Below are 26,334 nucleotides of genomic sequence, written 5' to 3' on the forward strand. Positions count from 1 at the left end.
ACTTTTTTTAAAGACTCATTAAATCCAAATAGGTGAAATTAAAACAAAACCTCTGAACGCTTCTTGAGGATTCAGAGGTATATCAATCTTAATTGCAGAGTTGTTCTTATTCTCTCTTGCTAACAGACCATCTGTGCATTTTCAAGGAATAGACTTCTTCAACTTTCCTTCCCCAATCAGTTCACAGCCTAGCTGTTCACTATTATCCATTGAGAAACAAAATACATTGGGATTGAATGTTGGGTTAGGGATGCAGTATCCCAGAAATCAATGGGAAAAACATAACCTCATTATTTTATCAAGGATGGCGACCAATGCACCCCCTCGCCAGGATCGGGCTTGGTCGTAATGCTTCCCAAAATTATCTAACTTGCCAGTTGGCTGAGGTATTGGAAGGCAGCTGGTGTACATGCAACCCTTACAGAACATGAGCTATTTCAGCACTAATTCCAAGGATGAGTGTAGAATAATTCTTCACTTTTGTCAAGCAAAGAATACTTAATGTGAGAGTTACTAGAGGCAGTGAAGTTCTCAGCACAAAAGCCAGCCATTCAGCCTGCAGTGTTCACAATTTGATTTGTACGCTTATCTTTGTACAATCTTACCAGCTGGAGCTTCCCAGTGACTTGTCACTGCTACCGGGGCAGGTGCTCCAACTGGGAGATGTGGTTGAACAAGAAAAAGGGCGCCAGTCAGCTGCTGCAGTGGGACCAAAGTCGCAGAATTATATTGTGGAGAAGCCTGATCCAGACGTGTATGACGATGTATTGCCCACAATGCCAGAGTATGTACAATTAATACTGATATTGAGGTTTAAAGGCCTAAGTGACGTGTACTTGAGTTAGAAAATTGAGATGTGATCTAATCAAGGTGCTTTAGGCACATGCTGTCTAGATTTTAGAAGAATGAGAGGAGATCTAATTGAGATATATGCGATGATTAAAAGGTATTGGCAAAGTAGATGTAGAGCAGGTGTTTCCTCATGTGAGGCAATCTAGAACCAGAGGCCACAATTTAATATAAGGAGTAGCAGAGTTAAAACAGCGATGGGGAGAAATTACTTTTCTCAAAGGGTCGTGAATCTGTGGCGTTCACTATCCCAGAGTGGGGTGAATGCCGGGACATTGAGTAAATTTAAGGAGAAGGTGAACAGATTTTTAGTTATCAATGGGTTGAAGGGTTATGGAGAATGGGCAGGAAGGTGGAGTTGAGGCTGAGCTGAGACCAGCCATGATCTTTTGAATGGCAGAGCGGGCTCGAGGGGCTGAATTGCCCACTCCTGCTCCTAGTTTTTATGTTCTTAAGGCGATAAGAGAATTTAATATAGAGCTATTTCCTCTGGTGGTTGAATCTAAAAAGTGGGGACATAATCTTAAGACTACATCCGAGCCATTTGGGAGAGAAATCAGGAGCATCTAAGCTCAGTAAAAATATGTATCCCAAAATGCTATGAATCGGAATTGAATGGCAGAATAGGCTTGGAGGGCTAAATAGCTAATTGTGAAATGGGTCTTAAATGTGTTTCATACATACAAACATACAAATTAAGAGTAGGAGAAGGACAAATCTGCTCCATCATTTGTTAAGATCATGGCAAATCTTATTGTGGCCTCAACTCTACTTTCCTGTCCACCCCCTGTCACCTTTGACTCACTTGTTAATCAAGAACCTATCTAACACGGCTTTAAAAATATTCAACAACGCTGCGTCAAGTCTCTCTCTGGGGAAGAGAATTTTACATAGAAACAACCCTCAGAGAAAAAGATTCTCTTCACTTCCATCTTAAAATTTTTCCCACTCACTTAACCAATCTATATTCTCTGCTGACTCCTTACGTCCTTGTCATAACGTACTTTCCTACCTATCTTTATGTCATCAAATTTAGCAATCATATATTCAGTCCCTTCATCCAAGTTATTGATCGAGATTGTGAGTAGTGGAGGCCCAGATCTGATCCTCGTCACACTCCACCAGTTACAGCTTGAAAATGACTCATTTATCCTTACTATCTGCTTTCTGTTAGTCAACTAATCCCCTATCCATGGTAATATGTAACCTCCTACACCATGAGGCCTATCTCGTGCAGCATTTTATCAAATGTCTTTTGGAAATCCAAGCACACTACATCTACAAGTTCTCCTTCAATCGTGTTGCTTAATACTTCCTCCAAGAACTCTATTAAATTAGTCAAACACAGTTTCCCTTTCACAAAACCATGTTGGCTCTGCTTGATTGCATTAAGATTTTCAAAGTGTTCTACTATAACCTCCTTAATACTAGATTCTAACATTTTCTCTATGACCGATGTTAGACTAACTGACCTGCAGTTTCCTGCTTACTGTTTCCCTCCTTTCCTGAAGAGTGAAACTGCACATGCTATCTTCCTATTTTCCAATTCAATGGGACCTTTCCAGAATCTGGGAATTATGGAAAATTACAGCTATCTCCTCAACCACCTCTTTTAAGAACCTAAGGTGAAGTTCTTCCGGTTCTGGGAACTTGTCAGACTTGGTTCTAACAGTTTTCTCAGTACCCTTCCACTGGTAATTGTGAATTGTTCAGAGTTCTTCCCTTCCTTTCATCTCTTGATTTACAAGTATTTCTGTGTTATTTGTGTCTTCTACCACGAAAACAGACACTAAATGTTTCTGCCATTACTTTATTTCCTATTATTGATTCCCTGTTCTCACCCTCTAGACGATCAACACTTCCTTTACTTATTCTTTTCTTCGTTAATTATTTGTAGAAACTCTTACCAGCTGTTTTCATACTTCTAGCTGGCTTTCGCTAATTTCTCCCTCTTTTTTTTTTAGTCATTCTGTCTGAACTGTTTTTAAAATTCTGTCCAATTTCCTAATATGCCACTAATCGTCACAGAATTGTGCACATTTTCTTTCAATCTGATGGGCGCTATTCTCTCCCCCCCCCCCCCCCCCCCCCCAACCACACACCGGGTGGGAGAATCGCCGGGGGGGAGGGGCCGCGCGAATCGCGCCACGCCGCCCCAACCCCCGCACGCGATTCTCCCACCCCCCGGAAACCAGCGGCGCGCGATTCACACCGGGCTGCTCGGAGAACCGGTGAGTGGCGATTCTCCGGCCGGATGGGCCGAGCGGCCGCTACGACACAAAAGGTTCCTGCCGGCGGGAACTCTGCAGGAACGCTGGGAGGGCGGCCTGTGGAGGGGGGGCTCCTTCATTGGGGTGGCCCCAGCCTACCTCCATCCGCGCGCGGCCCCAGAACACTGGCTCCATGTTGGTGAGGGGCCGGCGTGCGTAAAACATTCCCCGCGCATGCACAGGATGGCGCCACGTAAGGACGCTGGAGCGGCGTGAACCACTCCAGCGGTGGGGGCCAGAATAGGTCGTGTCCGGGCCCTGTTTGCACCGTTGTGAAACGCGACGGCGTTCACGACGGCGTGAAAACTTGGCCTCAATATCGGAGAATCGCCCCCGATATCTTTAGCTTTCTTAGTTAGCCACAGATGCATCCTTCTAGAGTCATTCTTTCTCACTGAAATGGATCTTTGCTGAGTATTATGAAATGTCTCCTTGGATGTCTGCCACTGCATCTCGACTGTCCTACCTTTAATGTAATTTCTGAGAGGAGGTCTTGTGCCACAGTGATAGCGTCCCTACCTTTGGACCATAAGCTCTGGGTTCAAGTCCACCACCAGGACTTGTTGGACATGGAAGGAACGTTCATAATGTGGTCCAGCAGGCTCCCATCATTTCTCCTACTATATCCCAAAGGGAACAAAAGTGTGTCTGAAGATATGCTGAAAAATAAAATCGAATTTCCCAGTTCACTTTCACTGACTGTCTTCATACTCTTTATTTAAGTTTAAAACTCTAGCCTTAGACTTCGGTCCTTGAACACGCGACCAAATAAGAAGACCTTAGCCTATGGGGTGTGACTTCCTTCTGGAACAAAGTGCCCAGGTAACTTTCCCACTCTCTGATGCAACACAGTGCCTGTAGCTCGGCCCACAGGTCAGTGACTCTGAGCCGAAGCTCCTTAAGCCATAGATACTTACTGTAGATGTGGTTGCCATGAATTAACAGCTGGGATTTTACACTTGACTGGGGTCCCTGCCCTTCCACCAGTATAAATGTCAGCGTCGAGCCCACCCAGAGTCGGCAAGACTCTCACCTCCATCTGGGGAGGAGGCCCCACCTCCGTGCAGCCGGCCTATCAAATAACCATCAGATCTCTGGTCCCAGCAGTGGTAGCTACTGCTGAGACTGCATCCAGATGGCGACAGTGATTATCACTGGAGCCGGACACTGAAGCAAGCGGGGTGCGGGGGGTGGATGTTGCGCAGGCTGGCAGGCACTGGGGAAGGATAAAAGGAGGGTCAGGTATGCCGAGGTCTGAGCCGTCATATCCTTCCTAAGTGTGGTACCTGGAATGGCCGAGCCAGTAAAAGGTTCACCATACCTGCTTTGTTGTTGTCACCATACCTTCCTTAATTTTGTACTCTATGCCTCTTTTTATAAAGCCCAGGATCACCAAATACCTTTAAAAAAATTTTAGAGTGCCCAATTCATTTTTTCCAATTAAGCGTGGCCAATCCACCTACTCCACACATCTTTGGGTTGTGGAGGTGAAACCATGCAAACACGGGGACAATGTGCAAACTCCACACAGACAGTGACTTGGAGCCGGGATCGAACCTGCTAACCACTGCGCCGCCATGCTGCCCTTCCAAATACCTTATTAACCCTCTTTCTCAAGCTTCACGGCCATCTTCAACAATTTGTGTACACATTAAGCCCCATGCCCCTCACTTTCTGATTAGCCTTTTATAATTGTAACTCATTTTATATTAACTCTTCATTCTTCCTCACAAAATGTAGCATTTCACACTTTGCTGCATTCAATTTAATCTCCCCTATATCCACCCATTTAACCTTTGCACTTACAAGTCAAATGACATTTCAATGCAGCAATGCAAAAATCACAAAGATTAGATGCTAAATTGGCTTCCATCGTTATGCAGTGTCTTTTCTTGCATTGTGCAAGGAGCTTTAGCAGGGCTGAGCAGGTTCCAAGTCCGTTTTGAATCCTAACACCACCCACCATGAATTTTTGTATGATTTTGGTGAATACATTTGTTTATGAAGAGGTCGCCACGGAGAGCAGAAAAGTAAATCACTCCCTCATGCCAGGCCTCTGTGTCAAATCTCGCAGGATTAAAAACCCACTGCAGATGCTGGAAACCTGAAACAAAAGCTAAAAATGCTGGAAACAGTCGCCAAATCAGTGCAGTAAGGAAAGTGCAGATGTCTCAAAGCCTGGCCCTTCATTTCAAATTCTGCTGAGGAGCTACAGATGAAATGTCAATCTCCTTTCTTCACAGATGCTGCCTGACTTGTTTGTGTTTCGTGTTTTCTGCTTTTCTTTCAAATATAGCAGTTTCAAAATAGCATCAAAACCTCCCTTGATTCTGCATAGCTCATTTTATATTAACCAACATAGCTCAACCTTAGAAGAGCACCACCTGCTGCACCAAGGTGGCATTTCCATTTACCAGCCGTCCCTGACCGAGATTGTCATACTCCATCAATGATGGTGTTGAACTCAAACGGACTTGGATTTGGGTTGAGTTTGCCAACTTCATTTCAAAGACACCCTCATTTTGGAAAAGCTGCAAGTATTTAGTTCATGGCGAATGCACGTTTATTTTGTTTAAGTAAAGAATTTTTAATGATGTATGCATTGAAATATTCACTAAACTGGTACAACTATCAAAAATATCTTTGAAGCTCAGCTCTCTCGTGATCATAGAATCATAGAAAAGTTACAGCACAGAAGGAGGCCATCTTGTCCGTCCCAGCTGTCTGAAAAGGCGGGTGAAGATTCAGTCATAATGTACGAAAGATAATTAGACACATATTTAAAACAGGAATAAAATTTGTCCAGCTACGGGAAACTTGTGGTGAAATGAGGCTGATTTGACAGCAAAGGACTGACATAGGCAAGATTGGCCGAGTGGCCTCCTTGTATGCTGTATGATTCTGTAATCTGGCCCATCTCCACTCTGGCCATGCACCTTGTAATGTTGCCTGTGTTTGGTTAAAGTTAATGACCTGTACTCAAGGCTCAACTTTAATGTTTCTGCAGGTGTTTCTATGATATTTCTCGGAATGAAGCTGAAGCCATGATGGAAAGGCACCCTGAGAGCGGAAGCCTGATGTTAAGACCTTCCACTGAGAAAAACAACTACTCAGTCACTACACTGACCACATACGACAGGTAGATTTAACATGAGGAGAGGCAATAGAAACAATTTTAAAAGAGGTGCAGGAACGGCAAGAATTAGTTATTTTGTTATCTTAGTAATGGGACAAGTTGATACCACTTAAAAAAACAAACTAACATGGAATTCCTGACTTTAACGCCATGGAGTACAACAACAAGGAAATTATGCCAAACCTTCACAAATCACTGCTAGTCCTCAGCTATTGGGGTTGTGTGTCCAGTTCTGGGTGCTACACTTTGGGGAAGATTTCAAGGCCCTCGTGAGGGGACAGAGGAAATTTACTAGAATAATCACAAGAATGAGAGACTTTAAATTGAGAGACTAGAGAAATTGGGTCAGAATTTTACACCCCTCCCCCCCCCCCCCCCCCCACCACCACCTCCCCCTGCTGGCTTGCTCCCGGGGGGGGGGGGGGGGGGGTTTAAATTGGGTATTTGTACGTTTCAGGTAACCCACCCACTCTTGGGTCAATTGAGGCTCCTTAAAGTGGCCACTCTCCTCATGCCACTGTTGGCATTTTACCAGTGGAGGGGAGGGAGGGGGGTGGGGTCCAAGCAACGTAGCGAGACCTCCAGCTACATCTTAGCAGCTTGGCTGTAGTTTGGTGCAGGTTTCCATCCTGTTCAGGTTCCCTGTGCCCAACAGAGAATGGCATCCCAACGGTGTCGCTGTCCCTGCTGGTCAGCCACTCCCCTCACCGGGGTCTCCCTAACAGTCTCCAGGGAAGCCGCCCCACCTACTTTGCAGTTTGGTCTCTTCCATGGCTCTCCACAGAATACTGCTGCCATCCCAGCAGTGGCCACTACTCCCAGTGGCAATACTGGATGTGTCGATCTGTTGGCCATCTGATTGGCGGAACAGCCTCCCAAATGGGAGTGAAAGCCACAGCCTGAGCCTAACAGCTGTAAAATTAGGCCGTGACTTCCTGACCCTGTAGAGGCAGGCTCCGCCCGGCAATGCCTCCATGAAAAACTTCCAGTCTGGGACAGTTCTGCTTAGAATGGTGACGAATAAGAGCAGTTTTAATAGAGGTGTTGAGAATTTTGAGGGGTAGGTAGATAACCAGTTCAAATCCTACTCACTTTCACAGAGTTAAAATAGCGCCAATGGGGGTCTGCTGACTGCCTCATATACTTTGCACAGTGAATTTCAGAACATAACTTCAAAAAAGGTATTGGAACATAAAAATTGCTGGGCAGAAAACTAGCTTGCCATCTAGTTTTCCCTCTGCCATCCAGGTAATTGAATGATACAATAATAAAGGAGCTGTTGAATAATTATAGTAATCAATCTGGGCAGCACGGTAGCACAAGTGGATACCACGGTGGTTTCACAGCGCCAGGGTCCCAGGTTCGATTCCCCACTGGGTCACTGTCTGTGCGGAGTCTGCACGTTCTCCCCGTCCTCTGCGTGGGTTTCCTCCGGGTGCTCCGGTTTCCTCCCACAGTCCAAAGACGTGCAGGTTAGGTGGATTGACCATGATAAATTGCCCTTAGTAACCAAAAAGGTTAGGAGGGGTTATTGGGTTACGGGGATAGGGTGGAAGTGAGGGCTTAAGTGGGTCAGTGCAGACTTGATGGGCCGAATGGCCTCCTTCTGCACTGTATGTTCTATGTTCAATCACGATCAATTAATTCATAACAGATCCAAACTTAACGTGAGGATGACCTCAGTGATGCAGAGCTTTGAGAACCATAGATCCAAAGTCACCAAAGTAATGTGCAAGTGTTATGAATTTTGGCTTGTTGTAGATGTTATCTCCAGTTCAATGGAATTGGTCATTCCCATGAGCAGTGTGACCACCTTACATTTATAGGGGCCTGAGATGCGGAATTAACTCCCAATTAACTCCCTAAATCTATTTATAATATAGTCCGGTCAAGGATTGTAACAAATGTACGTGTGTACAGACATTGGATTAGGAGCAGGAATAGGCCACTCAGCCTGCAAGCCTGCTCCGCCATTCAACAAGATTGTAGCTGATCTAATTGTTACCTCCACCCCACATTCCTGTCTATCTCTGATAACCTTTTGCCCCCTTGTTAATCGAGAATCTCTGCCTTAAAAATATTCAAAGACTTCCACTGCCTTTTGAAGAACTCCCTTGAGATCTGGGACTCATTTGCATTTCTCAGGATACATGTACTTCTTCAATCTCTGTGAACAACCACAAAAATGGGCTTTTTGATCTGATGCTGCCTTCAGTTCAAAAGGACGGCCTGCCTATGCACTCCTGATCGATGTTGTGTATGAATTTCAGTGCCAGTGTTATGACAGATATGTAGGGTGTACGTACATCCAGCGCGTGGTCAAATCAAACAGCATGTTCCTTCAGTTTCTCATAATAGGCAGGATATAGACTATACTCAATCAGCCTGGGTCTACAAAACCCAGAACAAAACTATTGTTAGATGTGACTCCATGATTGGGCAGCATCAGCTAAAAATGACATTAAGAACCAATTTAAGATAACTTAAGTGCTCGAAACATGGCTCATTTTACATTTGTTAGAGGAAATACATTCATATTCCATGACTTGTCCTCTGCAAAAAAAGGAACCTACTCAATCCTTGCACTTTCTTGAATTACTTGGAAGCTTGGGGAGCCTGTGGTTTCCTGTCGATTTTTTTTCATGACAATACCTCAGCCAATCAGAGCTGACTGTCCAACCAGCCTTTGCCCTTTTCTCCTGTAGTCTAAATTGTTTTGATTGTTTGAAATTTGGCATTCTTGTGTTTGTCCTGATGAGTGCAAGATGAAAAGCTTTGGTAATATGTTTCTGTTTTCAGAAATATTCAGTTTCGGTGCTTCCAATTTGTTTGTGTTTATATTTAATCATAGTCAAAACTTGTCTTTCAGTAAGCGAGTCATAAAACACTACAAGGTGACCTGCGAAGAGAGTGGATTTGTCATCTGTCTGGACTATCCAGTAGGTTTCTCCTCAATTTATGCTGAAATCCCATTGCCTGAGGTCTTTGTTTTATCAAGCTCATATGACCTGTATGTAAGAATCTACTTTGTGCTATGCGTTATTTGCTTTTCTTTTTTGTACAGTACTATACAATGTCATTGTTTTATATGCCAAAAATACCTCAATAAAATTGTTTATTTAAAAAAAAAAGAATCTATTTTATGGACTATGGCTAAAAAAAAAAAAATCAACAGTGACCACTCAAAAGTACTTCATTGTCTGTAGTGTATATTGAGAGATCCCGTTGTGGAATGTTTAGTCTTAACATTTGAATCTCAAAATGGAAATGGCAAAAACATTTGTCTAATTTTAAAGTCAGATGGTTTTCAAATCTCTGTGTAGAATAAACATTGCTATGACCCTTCAAAAATTGGTATGATCCTTGACACCTCTGCAAAAAGAAAATGGCAGATTGCTGCTGACCCATCACAACTTCTGAAAGATAGTGATAGTTACTCAAAGGTAGTAATTGCTCTGATTGCAATCAAACAATATTTAATAGTGTGCATAAATATGTAAAAAGCCTGCTGGGAATTCAACAAAGGTTTCTGGTCAGTGTTCACACCATGTGATATGCTCGGTTCCAGAGAGATTCAATTCATGTCCCCTTTATGTTTATAGGCTGCAGTTTGCTAATGTTATAGATGGCTGTTCATGATGGAATCATGCTTGGAGAAAGTCACCAAAGATCATATTGCAGATTCTCCCCATCGAAGGCACCCTTGTTATGTATTTATTTGGAATTAAGATGAATCTTGCAGTGAAATTGCATTTTATGCCTAATGGGCATCACATACCTGATAGAATTTGAGAACATGCCCTAGTGAATGGGAAATTATGGCATCTTCTGTCCATGGAAGTTTGGTACATCCTCTAGAACCAATGCAATTTGGTGCATCCAATGTCCAAAATGATTTTGGTGCATCCTCTGACCAATAGGATATTAGTACCTCCCATGCCCGTTCCAAATTGCCCTGAGTGTGGATGCAGATTTACATGTAGACCAAATCAGGGAGAGGTGGCAGGCTCCCTTTCCTGAAGGACATTCATGAACACATTGGCAGCTTTATGTTATCATACCTTCCATTAGCATTCGTAGGACCACCTTGCTCCAGCCGTTACCATTGAACATTTTCAAAAGTTATCCTTTTGTCTCACTTTAGCACAGATTATTGTTGTTAATCTATTATGTTTTCAGTCCAGGGGATCACTCTGGCCATGTTTGATGTCATACCACTGAACTCACAATGCTTATTGACTTAACAAGTGATTGTACTTTTTGCCTTATTGTCTGTATTTCATTGAAGAGGAAGGAGAAATTTTGGGTGACGGACAAGAAAGTCAATCTGAGTACTCCCGTCGGCTCCATTAATTCTGGAGAAGATGCAGTGTATGGGAGTACTCATCGAACCTCTCCCACAGTATTGATAGCCTAGACACCCACAACTCTTTTGGCCAGATACAGGCAGTTAAATGCATTGTACTGTTGTCTTCCTGCTATCCTTAATCTTAAGGAACATAAAAAGCAACAGAATATGTCGGACAGGATGGACATGTGCTAAAACTGCCAAGTCAGAATTAGCCTAAAGCTGCCATTCTGTTGGCACAGGGCCTTCTGTACTTCGGCTATGATCAATTAAGCCAAGTTTCTTGCTCTATTGAGCTAACGTTTACGTTTATCCTGTGAAGTAAATGAACTGCAGTTTACTTGCCATTAATTCCACTTTTATTTCATTTGACTGATCTAGATAAAGGTGAGAGTCTATAATATAAGGTTCTCTTATAAGGAGAGAACATGTTACACCATTTAGTTTCGCTTCAAAAGCCTATATATCGTAGGTGGTCGGTAAGACCATGAGATATGAGGAAGTACGATTTGATGACTTGTAACTAAATAAACAACCATTTCTCTTGTTCCACAGGTGAAATGCAACACCCTTCAGCAAGTTGTTGACCATTTTATAAAAGAAACCAATGGAACTTTGAAACCATACTTGGACTCCAACATGTATGCTGACAGAATTGGTATGTTTATACATCCAGGTTGGGTATAGCTTTGGCTATCTGCAATATCTTTTATTACATCTCAGAAAGAACATTCTAATTTAAAGTTACAACGGAGCATGTTTAAAGAACGGAAAACAGAAAAGTAACTTGCATTTATATAGTACCTTTTGTGACCTCAGTACATCCCAAAGTGTTTTACAGCCAATTGAGTACTGCTAAAACATAATCACTGTTTCATTGTGGAAAACATAGCAGCCAATCTGCACAAAACAAGCTCCCACAGATATCAATGTGATAATGGTTAGATCATCTTTTTTAAATTGAGGCGTAAACATTGGCCAAGAAGCTGGAGAAACCTCCCAGGTCTCTTTTGAATTAGTGCTGTTGGATCTTTTATGTTGTTCTGAGGAGTGAACAAAGGACTTTTGTTTAACGCCTCATCCAAAAAGCAGCAGATCCGGCAGTGCAGCATTTCATAGTGTTGCAGTGAAATGCCACAGAATCGTTACAGTGCAGAAGTAGTCCATTCAGCCCATCATATCTGCACTGGCTGTCCGAATGAGCAACTTGCTTAGTGCCATTCCCCTGCCTTCTCCCCGTAAGCCTGCAAATTCATCCTCTTCAGGTTATAGTTTAATTACATTTCAAATGACTGTCCAGGTTGGGACAGTTTTCCTTGGAGAAGATGGGCTGAGAGGAGATTTGATCAAGGTATTCAAAATAATGATAGGTCTAGAAAGAGTAGATAGGGATAAACTGTTTCACTCATTAAAGGATCAAGAACAGGAGGGCAAAGATTTAAAATAATTGGCAAACAAGGCAAAAGCAGTATGAGAAAAATGTTTTTCACGCAGCGAGTAGTTAAGGTCCAGAATGCTTGCAGAATGGATTTCCTTGCTCAAAGTCTCTGGTCATTATCAGATTGCTGTTTGCTGAAGCTGTCACATATTCAAAATTACAATGGTAACTAGCTCAAATGTCCTTCATTGACTGTAAAGTGCGTTGAGCTGCTCAATGATCACGAATAGCACAATATAAATGCAAGTCTTTCTTTCTTAGATGAATTCCTAATTGGGACAAAACAAACTTGGCAATCAGCTCCTTCCCTTGTGCTGACATTAATCGAAGTGTTTTTTCTATCTATCTCCCTGGCATTCATGCTTCCTTACCTCTTGGATTATATTTATTTGTGGATTCATAGAACATATAACAGTACAGCACAGTACAGGCCCTTCAGCCCACGATGTTGTGCCTGTAGCTATCTGGGATGGCCACTTCCAGAACACAAAATGGACGCTCACAGAGAATGTAGGGAAATGTGGACAATACTAGACAACAAGCAGGCACAGAGCCTGAATGTATATTTGGGAAGCAGTTACCAGACGGAATTGAAACTCTGGGTCGATTAACATATTGATGGCCCATCTCCGAGGAACAAAGGAGTAATACTCAGGTAGTTGATACTGTCGCAGACATCCCGGCGCCAGCACCCCAACCAAAAGACACAAACAAAGCAAGGCCAACGGCCACCCTAGGACACGCCCAGCCATCAGGGCACCCACCCCTTTATTGGTTTAGATCAATGACAATGATCAAGAAGCTGCCCAATTAATTGAGACCAAGTTTAAGGCCCGCCTAAAAGCACGCGAAGCCCCGCCAAATATAAGAAGGAACCCCCACCAGAGATTCAGCCTCTTGGATTTGGCTCTCAAGCGGAGAGACCCATCCACCAGCACCACCAGAAGCAAGTAAGTTCAAGGTCAACGCTCGCTACCAGACGGACAACCTTAGCTGTACTCCTGTTAACTCTTCGAACCCAACAGCCTCAGATCCGAACAACGGCCATTGTTCCTCTGACTAAGTGGGCACCCAAAGTTAAGTATAAGTGTTAGTGATAGAGATAGTTTAGTCTGTAGTGTTATTGTGCATGAGTAGATCTTACTGTGTGTAAAGAAATAGTATTGACTTTGAACTAACTAACTGATCTATTGGCTCTTTGATCTGTATTCTGGTTGAACCTTGTGGCGGTATCGAGAGATACCTGGCGACTCTGAAATTATACTCATGATTAGGATTAAGAAAGGCGACTGTATTAACTGCCATATTTATAACCAAATAAATATAGCAACATTACTGGCGACATCTGACGGGACTCGACCTAGAAGTGGCTTTGTCACTCCGAGAGAACCCAAATTTGAATTAGAAACCCAATTGGAAAAAGTAAAAATCACAAGCGTAAGACCAATATCGATCAAACCACCAAGATTCGGAAGTGTGTTATTTGCAGGCGTACTGTAGCACAATCAATTACTCACGAGAGGAGAAGAGATGAAGTCAATCGAAGGCTTTATTAAGCAGACTTGTTCCCCAGCAGCTCAGTTACAGAATGCGGCTGCTGGGAGAACCCGGGTTGTTCTTATACTCCGCCATACTGGGCGGAGCCAGCAGGCGGCAGATCCAATCAGGACCCAGTGTCTGTCTACCAATAGCCTCTCGGCATCACAGGGTACCGTACTACCCCTAATACGTACCACCACATTCACCCCTTGTTAAAAAAGAACCCGGCGGGGTGGTGGGTCTAATGGTGGTAGGGGTTTACAAAGCTGGTACTGGAATTCCCTTAACACAGTGGCTATGCATTGATGTCAACGGTGAACTATTTACACTGCCGCTTTTACTGGGCTATTGAATTATTTACAAGTTTTGCTTTGTCACGCGGATTCCACGAGTCGAGTGGGTGCCCTGGTCGTCCTTGTCGATCGTCTCAGCCCCGGTGGTGGTGCAGGTGCTGGCTCGGGCACTGTCGTCTCTGGGAGCGTCGCGCTGTTTGTTCCTGTTTCACTACTCCTGGGCGGGCACGGGAGGAGGACTGATCCACGCGGGAAGGGAGCGGCCGTGGGGTGCGCCGTCGGGAGGGAGGGGGTGATTGGTGTTGGGGGGGTGAGGTACCCTCAATAATGAAGCTTAGAGATTAAACTGTAAAGAAGGCTTTATTAGACTAAGAACTATGTTAGAGCTGAGACAAGTGCTGACTGCTACACAGCCCATGAGGCAGCCCTTTATATAGGGCTCACAGATGGGCGGAGCCAGAGGCGGAGTCCCCAGGGTTCCAAGCCCGGTCTTAAAGGGGACATCACCTTACATGATGATAAGGCAGTAACCGTTCATCACTGGGTGTGGGGAGTTCCTGCGGGCGCCAGGTCCCGCAGGGAGACCGTGTCCTGTCGGCCGTCGGGGTACGCCACGTAGGCGTATTGAGGGTTCGCATGGAGAAGATGAACCCTCTCGACCAACGGGTCCGATTTGTGCGCCCGCACATGCTTTCGGAGCAAGCTGGGTCCTGGGGCAGCCAGCCAGGTCGGAAGTGACGTTCCGGAGGAGGACTTCCTAGGGAAGACAAGGAGGCGCTCGTGAGACGTTTGATTAGTTGTGGTAACAGCAGCGATCGGATGGAGTGGAGGGCATCTGGGAGGACTTCCTGCCAACGGAAAACTGGGAGACTTCTAGACCGTAGGGCTAGTAGGACGGTCTTCCAGACCGTACCGTTCTCCCTCTCTACCTGACCGTTCCCCTGGGGGTTGTAACTGGTCGTCCTGCTTGAGGCAATGCCCTTGCTGAGCAGGAATTGGCGCAGTTCGTCACTCATGAAGGAGGACCCCCTATCGCTATGGATGCATGCGGGGAAACCGAACAGTGTAAAGATGGTGCAGAGGGCTTTAATGACCGTGGCCGCGGTCATGTTGGGGCAGGGGATGGCGATAGGGAAACAGGAGTATTCGTTCACCACGTTTAGGAAGTACGTGTTGCGGTCGGTGGAGGGGAGGGGGCCTTTGAAATCCAGACTGAGGCACCAAAGGGTCGGGAAGCCATTATCAGGTGCGCTCTATCTGGCCTGAAAAAGTGCGGCTTGAACTCTGCGCAGATTTGGCAGTTCCTGGTGGCTGTTCGGACCTCCTCAACAGAGTAGGGGAGGTTGCGGGTCTTCACAAAGTGGTAGAACCGAGTGACCCCCGCGTGGCAGAGGTCCTCGTGGAGGGCTTGGAGACGGTCTACTTGTGCGTTGGCACATGTGCCGCGGGATAGGGCCTCGGACGGCTCATTCAGCTTTCCGGGACAATACAAGACCTCATAGTTATAGGTGGAGAGCTCGATCCTCCACCTCAAGATCTTGTTGTTCTTTATCTTGCCCCGCTGTGCATTATTGAACATAAAGGCTACCGACCGTTGGTCAGTGAGGAGAGTGAATCTCCTGCCGGCCAGGTAATGCCTCCAATGCCGTACAGCTTCTACTATGGTTTGGGCTTCCTTTTCCACTGAGGAGTGGCGGATTTCTGAAGAGTGGAGGGTCCGGGAGAAAAAGGCCACGGGTCTGCCCGCTTGGTTGAGAGTGTCTGCCAGAGCTACGTCGGATGCGTCGCTCTCGACTTGGAAGGGTAGGGTCTCGTCGATTGCGTGCATCGTGGCCTTTGCGATATCCGCTTTGATGCGGCTGAAGGCCTGGAGGGCCTCTGTCGACGGGGGGAAGGTAGTGGACTGAATTAGCGGGCGGGCCTTATCCGCGTAGTGGGGGACCCACTGGGCATAATAAGAGAAGAAGCCCAGGCAGCGTTTCAGGGGTTTGGAGCAGTGGGGGAGAGGGAACTCCATAAGGGGGCGCATGCGTTCAGGGTCGGAGCCTATCACTCCATTACGCACTACGTAGCCAAGGATGGCTAGACGGTCGGTGCTAAACACGCATTTTTCCTTGTTGTAGGTGAGGTTCAGGGCGTTAGCGGTCTGGAGGAATTTGCGGAGGTTGGCGTCGTGGTCCTATTGGTCATGGCCGCAGATGGTTACGTTGTCGAGGTATGGGAACGTGGGCCGCAAACCGTGCTGGTCAACCATTCGGTCTATCTCCCGTTGGAAGACCGAGACTCCATTAGTGATGGCAAATGGGACCCTTAAAAAGTGGTAGAGCCGCCTGTCTGCCTCGAAGGCAGTGTACTTGCGGTCACCGGGGCGAATGGGGAGCTGGTGGTAGGCGGACTTAAGGGCCACGGTGGAAAATACCTTGTATTGTGCAATCCAATTGACCATGTCGAATATGTGGGGGAGAGGGAACGCATCTAGCTGCGTGTACCTATTGATGATTTGACTATAGTCTACGACCATCCTCTGCTTCTCCCCGGTCTTTACAACTACCACCTGAGCTCTCCAGGGACTATTGCTGGCCTGGATTATGCCTTCCTTCAGCAACCGCTGGAATTCGGACCGGATAAACGTTCGGTCCTGGGCGCTGTACCGTCTGCTCCTAGTGGCGGCGGGTTTGCAATCCGGGGTGAGGTTCGCAAACAAGGAAGGTGGTTCAACCTTGAGGGTCGCAAGGCTGCAGATAGCGAGTGGGGGTATAGGGCCGCCGAATTGGAACGCCAAGCTCTGGAGGTTGCATTGAAAATCTAACCCTCGGAGAGTGGGAGCGCAGAGGTGGGGGAGGACATAAAGCCGATAATTCTTAAACTCTCCCCCCTGCACTGTTAGGTTCGCGATGCAGAACCCTTTGATTTCTATGGAATGGGATCCTGCTGCCAGGAAAATCTTTTGGGTACTCGGATGGATTGAAAGAAAACAGCGTCTTACCGTATCCAGGTGGATAAAACTTTCCGTGCTCCCAGAGTCGATCAGCCATGGCATTTCATACCCGTTAACCAGCACCGTCGTTGTTGCCGTTTGGAGCGTCCGGGGCCGCGACTGGTCCAGGGTCCTTGGACTATCAGTCCATGCTGGGGTCCTTGGCTATCAGCCAAGATGGCGGCGTCTACGGATCGCACGCGGTCAGGGGTGGACAAAATGGCCACGCCCATGGATCGCACGTGGCCGGAGGGTCACAAGATGGCGGCGCACATCCCTCCCCCCGCGTGGAGTCCGGGACCCAAAATGGCGGCGCCCGTTGGCCGCACATGGATCGTTGGGGGGGGTTGAGTCTGCTGTCCCCGTTCTCCCCCGCAGATTGCGGCGACCCCCCGGGACTGGCACACCGCTGCACAATGCCCCTTCTTGCCGCAACGTTTACAGATGCCCGAGCGGGCCGGGCAGCGCTGCCGGGGGTGTTTCGACTGCCCGCAAAAATAGCAGTGGGGCCCTCCCGGGTGGTCTGGTGCTCTGGCCGCGCAGGCTTGCGGGGGGGTGGGGGTGCCGTGGAGTTGGTCGCAGCGGGGGTCCACGGAGCCCAAGGGGCTGCCGCGCGGTCGGGGGTGTAAGGGCGGGCATTTTGTGAGGCCACATCGAGGTAGGCCGCAAGGGCCCGTGCCTCCGTGAGCCCTAGTGAGTCTCTCTCCAGCAGTCGCTGGCGGATTTGGGATGAGGTCATACCTGCCACAAAAGCATCCCTGATTAGGAGCTCCGTATGTTCGTTTGCGGTCACCGATGGGCAGTTGCAGCTCCTTCCCAATATTAGCAGCGCGCTGTAGAACTCGTCCAGCGATTCTCCGAGGAATTGCCGTCTCATCGCGAGTTGGTGGTGTGCGTAGACTTGGTTTACGGGCTGAATGTAGATCCCTCTCAGCATGGTGAGCGACGTCGGGAAATCCTCCGCGTCTTTGATGAGCGTGTAGATCTCCGGGCTCACCCTGGAATGCAGGACCTGCATTTTCTGGTCTTCTGTGGTCCGGCCGGGGGCCGTTTGGAGGTATCCCTCAAAGCACGCCAGCCAGTGTTTAAATATGGCCGCTGAGTTTGCTGCATGGGGGCTGATTCGCAGACACTCCGGGGCGATCCGGAGCTCCATAGTCTTTTAAGTCTGCCTAATAAATTGTAGCACAATCAATTACTCACGAGACGAGAAGAGATGAAGCCAATCGAAGGCTTTATTAAGCAGACTTGTTCCCCAGCAGCTCAGTTACAGAATGCGGCTGCTGGGAGAACCCGGGTTCTTATACTCCGCCTTACTGGGTGGAGCCAGCAGTCGGCAGATCCAATCAGGACCCAGTGTCTGTCTACCAATAGCCCCTTGGCATCACAGGGTACTGTACTACCCCTAATACGTACCACCACACGTACTAACAAGGGATTTTGTTGCGTAAAACTGGCGGGAGTTTTGTAGACCAGAAAATAGCGTAAGCTCTACCTGTGTTTGCATCACCGCTTTATTCCCCCCTGTTCCAAATTCGGTAGAAACCCAGAGATAGCAGTAGAAATGACAATGAAGGCAATGGAACACCTTATGAACCCCCAGGAATTTGAGGTCGCAGCGACCAGTAGCGTAAGGCAGTGTCCCGTATGGGAAGAGGAAATTAGAAAATATCTTGAAGGGAAAGGATGGCCCCTTTGGAGTGAATTTTGTGCAAACGACGAAACAGGTCCCGGAAGTATAGGGCATACTTGGTGGGAGAACCTGACCGAGATTCATAAGAAAAGCTTGGGGAAAGCTCGTAAGCCGATGGCAATCATGGCCTGCTTGGCACAATTGCGAGGCACAGAGGAGGTCGTGAGGACGCCCCACAGAGAGATTGAAGAGAGAGATAAGGATAGTGAGGGAGACGTGAGTGAGTAAGAAAAAGTTAACTTAGAGAACAGTTAGCGGCGAAGGGCAAGGAGATGGCGGATGTCAAACGGGCACACCAATCTTGTCTCGCCCATTTAAGCAGCTTTCAGTCGCAATATGATGAGGCCTACCAAGCCACGCAACCGCGAGGTGTTGGTAAGAGAAGAAACTGTACACCAAGTAGAGCAGTTACAGAAACAATGTAACGATTTAAAAGCAGCCCTACCAGCACTCCACAGTTCTACGACGGAACAAAGGCAGAGCTCGGTAGACCACGCCAAATGCCAAAAGCAAATTGCAGACCTGCAGTCCCTGCTTTCTGTACAAAATGGATTCCAGAATACATTTGGACCCCAGTTAGATCAGGAAAATGGCCCCGATTGGCAGGAGTCAAATGAGACTGCCCATCGATATGTACATGGCACATGTACTCAGGACAAACCTCAGAAAAGAAAAGCACCCCCACCCCCGACTGCACAGATAGAGCACAACCCCATGAACCCTGTCACCACACAGCACAGGGCCACAGCAGATGGAGACCCAGATTTTCTGTACACCACCCCATTAACCGTCACTCAATTAAGGGACGCGTGCGATAAGATAACACCGTTCCAACCCACATCGGACCCACACCATTATTTTGCAAGAGTCAAACAACAGGCGACCATGTACGGCCTGGATGAAAAGGAGCAAGTGAAGCTCACAGTTTTGAGCCTTGACTCCTCAGTCGTGGCAGCCCATCCCGACCCACAAAATGTAGGAGGAGGCACCCTCCAAGAAATGCATGCAGCGATCCTAGATGTGATCGGCTACAATATGGGAGACCAGAAGGCCTAACAAATGTAGGCAGAAAAAGACAGAGCACCCAACAGCGTTTGCTGGATGCCTGTGGATTCATTTCACAGCGGTATCGGAGAGTTAGCCCGTGCCGATTTGACACCAGACAATATGGCCAAATGGACTCGAATCCTAGTCTCTCACACGACTGAAGCAGGACAGAGAGCTTGCGCAAATTACGACCCCTCAGACGAGGCCCACAATGAGAAATGGGTACTAAAGAGATTGTCCCGAGCTTGGGAACAGTCCATTCAGGGAAAATCAGCCGACGGTAAAGTAGAGGAAGAGCAGGCAGGTGCTAACATGCATCCAGTTAGGACGCACCAGAACCCCGGATGGGTAAATGAGGGAAGAAACAGCCCACAGTAGCCTAAATCCCAAGAATGTTACAATTGTGGACAATTAGGACGCTACGCACGAGAGTGCAATGTGCCCCAGAAACAGCAGCGAAACCAGCAGACAGGCACCCTGAATAGGGCCAAGCCAATTCATAGTATTAGCGCCCGTTCCAATAACGCAGATATGAACGCCACCGATTGACGGTGTTCGGACTCTCCAACATGGGTCTGTGACTACCTTTGGGACAAGTCCGGAATGCCGGTAGTGGCAGGCACAGTCCGGGGACACCCCGTAGAATTTCTTTGGGACACAGGAGGGTCCCGCACCACGCTCAACTCCTCCACAATGTTTCAATGAGCACATGGCCCACCACAGACACCACTACTCTCAGCAGTTATACAGGGCACTTACAGCAGGGACACATCACAGTCCTTGTAGCGATTCAGATAGGGAACATTAAAACCAAACACCCCGTAGTTCTAGTCGATCTACCCCAGACAATAGAACACATTTTAGGTATAGATTTTATGAGCTCCCACAATCTTATCGTTCGATCCCGTAAACAAATGTGTATGGAGAATGGCAAAGGCAGCACGAGCCCCCGCCACGCTCACAGTTGGAGACTACGTACACAGAATTAGCGCAGTAGGAGACTTCTGGTTCGAGCCATTAGTCAGGACAAAGATGTTAGAGACGTTTTGCAGCGACACAAAGTTTCTTTTGCCCAGCACAAGCACGACTGCGGCAAGATAGCAGGTTTAGTCAACATTACAGGACCCGACCCCAAACCCCAAAAGCAGTACGGTTTTCCCCAACAAGCAGAGGGAGAAATCACAAAGGTTATCCAGAGTTTGCTTGACCAAGGCGTACTCAATGAACAATGCCCGAATTTGGCCGGTCAGGAAACCCGATGGATCATGGCGACTGACCATCGATTATAGGGAACTAAACAAAGTAACCCCAGTAGCAGCCCCCACCATAGCCACGAGTCCCGAGACAATGCTAAAACAGGGACTCTAGTCAAAGTTTTTTGCGTTTTTGGACATTAGCAACGGCCTTTGGTCCATTCCATTGGATAAAGTGTGCCAATATAAATTTGCTTTCACCTTCCAGGGACAGCAATACACCTTCCAGGGACAGCAATACACGTGTGTGCCTACCACAAGGCTTCCACAACTCCCCCTCCATATTCCACCGACAGCTGGCGAATGGATTAATTTTCCCGATCCGATTACCTCGTTCAATATGTAGATGACTTGCTTCTACTGACCGACACTAAGGGAGAGCACATTTCACTTCTCACCGAATTATTAGGACTCCTTCAAGAAATTGGATGTAAAGTGAACCCCAAAAAGGCCCAAATTCTATAAGAAAAAGTGATTTACTTAGGAACAGTGATCACCCATGGCAAACTCGAGATCGAGCAGAAACGCATCGACTCCATTGTCAAATTACCCCTGCCCCATAATGTCACAGCCCTCCGGTCATTTCTAGGACTGGTTGGCTACTGTAGGAATCACATAGACGGTTTTGCGACAAAGGCAGCCCCTCTTTTCGAACTCCTAAAGAAGCAAGCACCATGGGATGCCGTGGATGCATTACATCGAGCCCTCAGCACAGGTCCCAGATCCACTCTCCCCATGTGCAATTGAGGTTGCAACCACCGACCAAACCCTTTCGGCCGTGCTCCTCCAAGAAAGACACGATCGTTTAGCATACGTAGCATACGCCTCACGAGTTCTCGACCCAGTTGAGCAAGGATTTTTGGCCTGCGAAAGGCACCTGCTCGCAGTTTTTTGGGCTGTTCAATATTTCGCCTGCATAACAGGACTCAACCCCGTCACCATTTTAACAGAGCACACCCCAACCCAACTTCTACTAGGTGGTAGACTAAAGGACTGCACAGTCAGCCAAATCAGCGCCGCCCGATGGACCCTTCTCTTACAAGGACGGGACATTACAGTAAAAAGGACAAAAACACACACGTTCCTCGCAGACAATTTACATTACGCAGGCACCCCACATGAGTGTGAAATAATCACCACCAGGCACAACACAAGGACCCTTTGTACCAAAGTCAGCTCCCCTGAAACCAGGTACTACACCCCAGAGACCCCAGCCCACAGACATAGGCACACCCCTAAAGATTTATGTGGATGGCTCCTCCACAGTTTTGAACGGTAAAAGGATTACCGGTTGTGGCATATATGTAGAGAACGCGCAGGGACGTGCGTTAGAGGAGATATCTTTGAAATTGCCTGGACATCTAGGCTCACAGGCAGCAGAACTAGCAGCCGTAGCGTATATTGTAGAGCACCCCGACTCGTTCCCAACCCCAGCCGACATATATTCCGACAGTCTATATGTCTGTAATAGTTTAACAGAATTCCTACCCCTGTGGGAATCTAGAGGTTTCGTTTCCGCAGATGGAAAACCCCTACCCTCAGCCCCATTTCTCCAGCATATTCTAAGGACAGCTAAAGATCGGAAATATGATATTATTAAAGTTCGTAGCCACCATCGTTCTTCCCCCCCCCCCACCCCCTGGTAACGTTAAGGCAGACGCCCTAGCAAAGGCAGGTTCCAGACACGGTCACTTTTGGAATCATCCCGAGAGTGCCCCAGTACACGTGGTCCAGGTCTCACAGACCAGCATTCAGGATCAAGCTCAGACCCAAAAGGAAGACGCACAGCTCAGGGAAGTTTTAAAAGGTCACTTCCCAGCCCCCTACGATAAACACAAGAACACTTTGACGACACATAACGGTATAATTTTAAAAGAAGGTTTTATGTAGTCCCCACCCAGGACAGAAACCAAATTATTTGCAAATTCCATGACAACCATGGACATCACGGAATAGAAGCAACCCTCGCCCACCTCACACCTCTCTGCTGGTGGCCCGATTTGAAATCCAATGTAACGCATTACATTGAAAATTGTTTGATCTGCGCCCAGAACAATTCAGACAGATACGCAAGGAAACGTCAGCTCAGTCACACCCGCCCTGTTAATGGCCCCTGGACGAATTTGCAGATTGATTATATAGGACCCCTACCCCCTGCAAGAATGGTTTTAAGTATGTGTTGGTGGTCATCGACACCTTCACGAAATGGGTGGAAGCTTTTCCATCCAGAACGAAAACGGCTAAAGCGACAGCCAAGATCCTCATGCAGCACATTTTTATAAGATGGGGCTTCCACACAGCATAGAGTCAGACCAAGGCTCACGTTTTACAGGACGAGTGATGAAAAACGTCCTCACAATTTTCGGAATCAGACAAAAATTCCACATTGCATATCACCCCCAATCAAGCGGAATAGTAGAGAAATTGAATAGAACCCTCAAAGCAACCCTAAGGAAAATGATGCAACAGGACAATAGCACCTGGGACACAGTTCTCCCGTTTGCACTAATGTTCATAAGGAACACAGTATCCACGTCGACCGGATACACCCCCCACACCCTCATGACCAGACGACACATGAAGGGGACAGAATATTTGTTAGGACTCGATTTGGCCAGCCCCACAGTCCACTGCCCTCACCCATGAGAAAGCAGTTCAACAGATTCTCGATAATGTAAAAGCAGCCCAGCTTGCCGCAGCTGTTAGGCTTGGGACACAAAAGAAGTAAAGTTTGCTTTGACAAGACAGTACACGCCACGGAATTTGTAGTAGGGCAGCAGGTCATGCTATCTCTATACAACCCCAGTTCATTTCTTTCCCCCAAATTCGCAGGACCCTACTCCATTTCAGATAAAGTCAGCCCCTCCGTTTATAAGATCACTTATCCCAATGGCAAGTCAGGATGGTTTCACATAAACCAGCTTAAGGCTTATGGCACACAGAACAACCACTCACACCAATTCTCACTTGCAGCAGCAGATGAACACGCCCCACCCACGGACGACCTATTCCTACTCTCCCCCAACCAGTCCAGCCCATCCTCAGACACTACTGCGACTCCACCCCAGAGGCATGACTCCACCTCTCCCTTCATTCATCCAGCACCGACAGCGATAACGACAGCCTCATGGCACCGCAACACGATTACACTCCTGGACCAGGCCCCACTCCCAGCAACTCCGAACAGGATTCGTTCGACCCCTTTGAGACCACATACATAAAAGCCCCTGATCTGGACCCACCGCCCGACGACTATGGATTGCCCCCTACCACCTCCAACCTCGACACGAAACATTGGCACCGTGACAATTCTTATAAACTCATCTGGAATGATGAGATGGACCCCAATTTGCCCCAGGCAGCTTTGGCACAGCTACTCCAGTCACGGTTATGGCAACCGGGAGAAGATGATGACTCAGAGTCTGGCTCCCACCAGACGAGCCCCTTTGCGACTCTGTTCGCTATAGAGCAGTGAGGTGTCCAAATGATGGTAAAAAGGAACCAATGGAGATTTATGGTGTCCTTCTGATGGAGCCTGCACGATTTTGTTGTGTTAGTTTGTCACTTTAAATGTTTGTTACTGTAAATGTTAAATGTTGTTTGTGCACCTAAAGTTTATTCATGGCCCCACGCCACCACTCTTTTAACGCCCACTGGCAGTTAAAGGAACTAGTTTGTCGGCAGACACCCAATCATAACTACTCTTCTGATTCGAAGGTAATCATAAGAGGCAATATCTACGATGAACACAAATTCTTTCCGTTCTTGTCCGGTCGCTCAGGCAGTGGAGTAATGGCACTGGTCCCCGCCCTGCCTGAGGACCCCCATCTGGTCAGCTACGCTTCGGTAGGGCACTTACGGCACTGGTCACCGTCTACCTGGGGATTCCACCAATTCTTGCCCCGCCGCGGCCCATACGCACCCCATTCGGAACTTTTGGTTCAAAACTCTTTTACTGTTCTTTTGGTCTGTGGTTTAAAGAATGTCCTTTGCCACAAGTTTTGTTTGTTTTCCGGCGACCCTTGGGTTGCTCTCCCATATGGTATTTACATCCTCAAACACTTAGATGGAACACTTTACTGCGGGACGGAGAGATTGTCCGCCCACTCACCGCATCGCTCACACACGCTGCGAGACTGCTCGCACTGTGACAGTATTTTCTTCTCGGATGTCTTGTCGTTTAAAAAAAACCAAAAACAATTATAATGGGCAATTGGTAATAAAAGGACAGACAAACAGACATACGAGATCTTCAGTAAGATAATAACAGATATTATGCTTGTGTCCACAGGAAATTCAGAACAACAGAAGGCACAGGAAGACCAAGAAGGAAAAGAGAACACGAAGACAGGCATCATGGCCTACATTTGGATCTTCGCGGGATCCCTACAATTGCGTGCGGACACGACCCCCCTGACCCCCTACCCCACAGGCCATGAATGTTTCCCATCCCTGCCATACACCACACACAGAGGCAGCAACTGATACACCAACCTGGTGTGACAAAGTTATCACCTGTTATTCCCTGTCCTACATTGTAGAGCACTGTTAGTCATTGCAATACTCTGCAGTGTTATCCAGACACTGAGACTTAGGAAATGGCGAAGGAAAGCCTCCCGCACTCCGGTATATACCTTCAGACCCCCCTATTTTCGGACTTCAGCAAACCCCCCACTCGCTTTAAGTGAATAAAATGCATCGCCTAATTTTTTTGGTTTGTTTGTTATAATAAAGGAAAGATGTAAAATTCTGTACTTGACCGCCAAGATACAGAGACATGTATTGCTGCTGTTGTATAGTTTATACTGTTGTAAATTCTTTTAAGTGACTAAGGATAGTTTAGATAAGAATGGTTAGACGTTCCCGTGTTTTAATTGCAATGCATGCCTGAATGTCATAGCGCCCCGTAGAATTTTATAATAATGTGTGTATATAAAACAATTTACGTAAAGTTCTAATTCATAGGACAGAGTAGAGTAGAGCCTGTCCTTGATTGCGGGTGCTCGACTTAGGCAGAGAACAAAGAAGACTCAGTAATATGATCCTTCGCGTTGAAGATCACAAGGAGGGAGTGTAGCCATCTGGGATGGCCACTTCCAGAACACAAAATGGATGCTCACAGAGAATGTAGGGAAATGTGGACAATACTAGACAACAAGCAGGCACAGAGCCTGAATGTATATTTGGGAAGCAGTTACCAGACGGAATTGAAACTCTGGGTCGATTAACATATTGATGGCCCATCTCCGAGGAACAAAGGACTGACACTCAAGTGGTTGATACTGTCGCAGACATCCCGGCACCAGTACCCCAACCGAAAGACACAAACAAAGCAAGGCCAACGGCCACTTAGGACACGCCCAGCCATCAGGGCACCCACCCCTTTATTGGTTAAGATCGATAACAATGATCGAGAAGCTGCCCAATTAATTGGGACCAAGTTTAAGGCCCGCCTAAAAGCACGCGAAGCCCCTCCAAGTATAAGAAGGAA

General features: G+C 47.1%; 1 protein-coding gene across 2 annotated transcripts in view; it reads left to right on the forward strand.

Moving 5' to 3' along the window:
- Nucleotides 1-26,334, forward strand: part of LOC140429727 (signal-transducing adaptor protein 1-like) — a 125,565-nt gene that overhangs the window by 85,329 nt on the left and 13,902 nt on the right. For both annotated transcript variants that reach the window (XM_072517063.1, XM_072517062.1), the window contains 4 exons: nt 609-784; nt 6,127-6,258; nt 9,125-9,194; nt 11,159-11,261. In XM_072517063.1, the coding sequence (XP_072373164.1) occupies nt 609-784; nt 6,127-6,258; nt 9,125-9,194; nt 11,159-11,261 (481 nt within the window). The remainder of the gene's footprint in view (nt 1-608; nt 785-6,126; nt 6,259-9,124; nt 9,195-11,158; nt 11,262-26,334) is intronic.

The sequence above is a fragment of the Scyliorhinus torazame genome, chromosome 9 (genome assembly GCF_047496885.1).
Source record: "Scyliorhinus torazame isolate Kashiwa2021f chromosome 9, sScyTor2.1, whole genome shotgun sequence".
NCBI lineage: Eukaryota > Metazoa > Chordata > Chondrichthyes > Carcharhiniformes > Scyliorhinidae > Scyliorhinus > Scyliorhinus torazame.